Source organism: Empidonax traillii, unplaced genomic scaffold (assembly GCF_003031625.1).
Source record: "Empidonax traillii isolate 1590-97213 ecotype Southwest subspecies unplaced genomic scaffold, ASM303162v1 scaffold451:size1465578, whole genome shotgun sequence".
Classification (NCBI taxonomy): Eukaryota; Metazoa; Chordata; class Aves; order Passeriformes; family Tyrannidae; genus Empidonax; species Empidonax traillii.
Genome location: NW_020955644.1, coordinates 171,868 through 177,836, shown reverse-complemented (window position 1 = coordinate 177,836; position 5,969 = coordinate 171,868). Strand labels below are relative to the sequence as shown.

The following is a 5,969-nucleotide window of genomic DNA, read 5'->3' as shown; positions in this document are numbered from 1 at the left end:
GTGCAGAAGCCTGAAGTCCCCTAAACTCAGCAGGTATCTGCTTCCTGACAGCTCAAAGCCCTGGCTCTGAAGTGATCTGAATTCAAAGGATCCAGGGAATTGCTGTTTCAAAGCCACCACTTATTGCAGCGTCATTTAAGCAGTAAATAATGCAAAGGCAAGACTGAAATATTAAACTCCTCCTGCATGGAAGGATTAGATCTGTCAGGGGCGTGGGTGTTGAAATCTGATTTTTGTGGCATATTCCAATTACAAAGGAATGCTTTCAGGGTCTAACGCTCCGAACAAGCAGCCAGTTCTGCTCACTTATCTCTGGATCTAATTCCCTGATCCTTCTACAAGGAAAAAAAAAAAAAAAAAAAAAAAAAAAAAAAAAAAAAAAAAAAAAAAAAAAAAAAAAAAAAAAAAAAAAAAAAAAAAAAAAAAAGGCAGCAGTGTGTTCCCGTGGCCAGGTTACAGCACAAAGAGCTCCTCTGTCTCCTGCCGAGCAAATCCTCTCGCGTGGGTCTGTGAGTGTTGCAGGGGGTGTTTGTTTTGCTGCTCCCGTTCGCCTCCGCAGCCCCAGTTCCCTCCTGAGGAACGGGGTGGTGCCTGTGAAGGGAACCTAATTGTTGGTGCCAGGGAATTTTGGAAGCTTCAGTGCTTTACATCCATAAGCAATTGCTCCTCCTGCGGGCGCTCGGCCCGTCCCCGCGGGCAGCAGAGCTCTCTGCAGGTATAACTGTCCCCTCTGCCACCAGGGACCCTGCTCTGGGGTGGTCTCAGGGTTGAGAACTGCAGTTCAGGGTGTTTGTCAGGGAGCTGCTGCCACACTGAGGTCCCTCTGGTGTTTGGGGGGTCTGGGCAGCATCCAGAAGAGCATCAGGGGGGCATTAAAACGAGCAGAGGGGGACATTGGGGTGCTCTTTGCCACCCCCCTGGGGCAGCTGCAGCTTGAGCATGGCCCCAGCGTGCCCTGATCCCTGCAAGCCATGCCAGGCATGTGCCCAAACACGCCCCGAAGGTACAGGGGCACCTCCCTGGGGGCACCTCCCTGGGGGCACCTCCCCAAGGCCCCCAAGGAAGGGTGGCAGAGGAAGCTCTTTGCCAGGAGGAAGCTCCTGACAGAGCAAGGATGTGACTAAACAGCAGCGTTTCGGGTCAGCATGTTCAGAAGTTCAAGCTGCAGGGCTGGCAGAGGGTGTGGTGGAGGGAAGAGGTCCCATGAGCCAGGGCTGGGACTTGAGCTGGGGCAGGATCTCTGCTGCTGAGCTCTGAGGCTGAGCTGGGCTTGCACAGCTTTTTCCCTTGCCTCATCCACCCCTCCGAGATGATTAGAGAACCATCCACATGAGCTGGCCGTGGATGGGCTGTTCCAGAGCTTATCCCATCTGGGGGAAACTTCAGTTCAAGGATGCTTTGAGACAGCCCAGCTGTGCCTTCTCCTGGAGAGAGCAGCATGAGATGGAGCACATTTACACCCATCCAGCAGTTTCAGAGTCTCTCCCCAGCTGAGCCAGCGTGTTCTCATCACCCCCAGGGGGGAATCTCACAACTTAAGCTTCTCTTTTCTCCTGCTCCAGCCAGGATCCTGCCCCCCACGCTGGACGCCACGGCAGCCCGGGATATGCCCAGGAAGGAGCTGGGGATGGCTGGCTGCAACTCTGGCAGCTGTGACAGCATGATCAGCACGGCCTCCAACCACTCACAGCGGGTAAGTCACCCTGGTGTGCCCAGCCTGGGCGTGGAGGGGCTCAACTCGCCCCTCTGGGCAGATGGGGAAGGATTTTGGTCAGATCTCTGTTCCAAACTGCTCTCCATCGGTGCTTTGGAAGCACCTGGGGGCTCTGAGACAGCACCATGCTCAGGGTAGCACAGGCCAAATTAATCCCTGCCCCAGAGCACTCTCATCCTGCCACGGGTACAGCAGTACTTGGGAACCTTCACTCCTGAAAGGTGTCCTTTGGGACACGACCCCGAGAGCCCAGTGGCTCCTGTGCTGCCCAGAGGTGCAGATGGAGCAGGAACAGGGCAGGAGGGGCCTGGCCATGCCCCCAGTGAGGGATTAGACCAGTTGGATCACTGGGTCAGACTGGCTCCAGCAAGGGTGACTTCACCTGGAGGAGACAGAAAGCTGTGCTCCTCCCGCCTGGCAAGAGATTAATTTCCCAGTTAAGGCAGGGATGAGTTTGGACCATGGGTGTAGATGTGTAATTTTTCACTATCTGTCCATTAAAGCTTGTTTGTCTCCCAACACCGATTCCAAGATTGATGGGCTAATTACATCCTGTCTGGCTTGGAGCATAATTGATATGTGGAAGTGCAACACTCAGTCCTGGCAGGTTTTCCATTTGATGTATTGCAAACCAGAACCAAACCCTCTGAATTTAATAGGGATGGAAAAACTGGTTGTGATATTGCACGGTAAAAGATTTGGATAAGTGTCTCTGCAAAACAGCTCCACCTGGGATAATTCCTCCTCTGTGCTTGTTGATCTGATGCACACTCCATCCCATCCTGCACTTCACTGTTTTTTTTCATGATATATTGCAGGAATCACCTTGTAACCTGGCACTTCCACATCAGTATCTGATATTGCAATATCATATCTCCTGGTACTGGAAATACAACAAAAGTTAAACAGGAGCTTGCTGTGGGAGAACAAGGAGAGTTCATCACCTCCACAGAAAACAGTATTCAGGATGTTTAGGTTCATCACTGCTGAGCAGGACTGGTGTCTTTACCTGTAGAACACCCATGTCACCCATCTGCTCATATTTCAAAGTAAATTAAAGAACTAAAAGGTAAAGGCCAACTTCTGACACACAGAGTGGGGCAATATAAAAATGGCTTTAAGAATGTATATATATGTTTCTATTTTAGAGGAAGTTGTCTAGTTTTCAGTGGCTGCCATACCAATTCATGAATAGCCACTGGCCCAAGTCTCCTGGCCAGGAGCTGTCACAGGCTCATCTCAACTCTCCTACCTTTACTGCTTTATGTTCTGTTTTCCAGAGTGATAACAGCTATGACTATTTATCTGTGGAAGAGAAGGAGTGTCTGATGTTCTTAGAAGAAACTATTGGCTCCCTGGATGCAGAAGCAGACAGCGGGGTCTCCACTGACGAGACCGACTCTGCAGAGCCCTCCAAGCTGCCTGGGACGCGGCCCAAGAGAGAGCCCGTGGGCCGGGGTGAGCTGGAAACCCTGCTCCAGGATTTGTGTGCAGAGGGAATGTCTGGGGAGCGTTCCCTTGGCAGGGAGGGGAGGAGCAGTGCCCCAGTCCTGTGTGTGTGGTGAGGCACAGCCAGGTGATTTCCATCACTCGCTGTGGGCACCAGCTGCCTCCTCCCGGTTCTCCCGGGCAGCTTTGGAGCAAAGTCAGCAGAACCACAGGGCTCGCCTTTGCTCAGGCTCACACAGATTAACCTCATTCACCAGGTGCTTTGTCAAACCCAGAGTGTCTGTCTGACTTCCCAAGCAGTGACAGGTCAGCTGGAGGCAGGGTGAGCTCTAGGGGCGAGTCCTGAGCCGTGTCTGCGCTGGCTGAGTGGGTGTGAAGTGTGTCTTGCAGACGGGAAGGTGCCCTGAGCCCGTGTGTGGAATGATGTGTGACTTCATCTCTCTCTTTCCCCAGATCTGGGAAATGGGGCTTCTCCCCCAAGCAGAGGTCAGTGTGCAGCTGAACAGAAGAGTGGCAAGAGCATCTCTGCCTCCTCCAGCCCAGCTCCAGCAGTGGTTCCAAGCCCAGGCTATTTCAGTCTTCCAAGGAATATCCCTGCAGCAAACAGAGCTGCTGACAGCAAGGTGACTGTCCACACAGTGAAGGACCCGGTGCAAGGAGAAAAACCTTCACAGGAGGTGGCCAAGGAGGACAGGCTTGACCAAGCCAACGCAAGAAGCCATGTGAAGTCCACGGGATCTTTGATTATCCAACCTCCAGATCCCTTCCAGGATGACCAGGTGACCCACGAGTGGTCCCGCAGCAATCGCTCAGATGCCAAGGGGGAAACAGCCAAGGAGACCAAGACTCGGAGTTCTTGGGGCCAGCCAGAGAAATCCACACTGGAAGAGCCCCCTCAGGACCCTGATGCCAAGCGAGGGCCTCCGACTGCCCCCAAGCCACGAAAATTGCCACCAAATATTATCCTGAAAACCAGCAAAAACAGCCCAGTGCCGCTCGCCACGGAGCACAACCAGAAGGTAAAAGCACCACCTCCACCCTCAGCAGGCTCTCAGCCCAGCTCTGCCAGTGATGCTGCTGCTGAAAAGGTGAATTCCGGGCACCTCGACCCCAAGGAGAAGGAGAAAGCCCATCGGGAGGCTCTGGAGAAGCTTGGACTGTCACAGGACAGGAGGGAGCCCAGCGCCCACCTCCAACCTCCCGCACATCCCCAGCCAAGGGAGACTCCCCTCCCCGTCCCTGGGGAGCCCGAGGCAGCAGGAATCCGACAAATAGCGTTCAAATCCAACACCCTGGAGCGCTCTGGAGTGGGGCTGGGCAGCTACGTGGCCAACTCCAAGGAGCAGAACGCCAAGAGCAGCAGCTCCCTGGGCAAGATGTCCTTCATCGAGCGGCTCGCCCCCAGCTTCCTCAGGGGCGGCCGCCCCCGGCCCGTGTCCCTCGTGGCGGGGAAGGACTTTGCTGGCCTGAAGGAGCAGGGGCAGGTGGAGCAGGAGAAGAGCAGCAAGCGGAGATCCCACCCTCTGCCGAGCTTCCCGAGGCCCTCCCGCTCCGCCGTCAGCGTGAAGATCTCCCCGAAGGGCGCGGCCGACGAGAACCGGCGGGAGGCACTGAAGAAGCTCGGCCTGCTGAAGGAATAACACCCCCAGGCTGGTTGGGAGAGGGGGCTTTTCACCCCAAAATCCAGGTGCCTTCACTGCCTGCCCTCTGGCAGATCATCCACCGGCCTCCCCTGCTGCCCTGGTACCTCAGGAGAGGCACCCGGAGGCGTTCGGAGCTTCACGACCAAATAAAGTAACGCCACGTGTACATAATATTTTTTTGTATATAGCAAGTGTATATGAGCTATTTATACAAAGCATCACTCAGCATGTGGGCAGGGTGTCCTTCTCCTGCAAGGCCTTTAATGCATTTGGGGATTCATCGATACAGGGAAGCCACGGAATTAGGGGGTTTGGCTTATTTTAAAAGGGGTTGCCTGTGGATAAAGCCTCTCTGGGAAAAACTGCAGGACTCTGCTGTTCCTTCAGGACTTTTTTTGGGGGGTTTTTTTATTGCTTTTATCACAGCCTCTGAGGCCTGAGCACTCACCTGCCACACACAAGTGTCTCCCAAAACCACCACTGCCACACACAAAACTGTTGGACCAGCAGGCTCTGGAGGGGGCTCAGCAGTGCTGTCCCTCACACAGTGTCTGCTGGAGGGGCTGGAGGGCTGCCCACACATCCCACTGCCTCCTCTGCCACACTGCTCTCCCATCCAGCCCCAACCACCCGGATCTGGCACGTGGAAGACGCATGAACGTCATGAAGTGACTGTTAAGAAGCAACAGGCTGTGTTGGTGTCAGATCCAGAAGTGCTGCCCAAAGTGAGAGAGATGCAAGACTGAAACAGCACCAGCTCATTCCCTTTCAAACTCTCCTGGCATCTCTCAGCCCCAGCTGATGCTGCCAACGTCTGTGCTGCTCACCTTTTGCAACAGAGGTGGTTTATTTCTCTAATAAACTTGTATATGATCACAAAATGACTGTGTAGTACAGATTAATGTTGCAGCCAAAACTCTGGTAAAGCTAAGTACTGAGCTTTAGCCTTCAAAATGTCTTGATTTGAGGAGTGTGAGTCACCCAGGCAGCAGCTGGGCATTGCAACTCCTGGGTCTGAACCAGAGACGGGATCCTGCACCCCAGGAGCCACAGAGATGGGATTTTGTGTAAGTGCTCCCAGCACAATCAGCAGGTGCAAAGTCTCCCGTGGCAATTGCATGGAACGGCCTGGTGTAGTGGAAGGTGTCCCTGTCTAGATCAGG

General features: G+C 53.9%; 1 protein-coding gene across 1 annotated transcript; it reads left to right on the top strand.

Annotated features, from left to right (window-relative positions):
- Window positions 1-1,521: 1,521 nt before the first annotated feature.
- CUNH1orf116 (chromosome unknown C1orf116 homolog) lies at window positions 1,522-5,682 on the top strand. The gene is made up of 3 exons (XM_027895201.1): window positions 1,522-1,693; window positions 2,995-3,172; window positions 3,617-5,682. Exons 1-3 carry the CDS (start codon window positions 1,607-1,609, stop codon window positions 4,801-4,803), a joined length of 1,452 nt encoding a protein of 483 aa, XP_027751002.1. The 5' UTR covers window positions 1,522-1,606; the 3' UTR covers window positions 4,804-5,682.
- The last annotated feature ends 287 nt before the right edge of the window (window positions 5,683-5,969 follow it).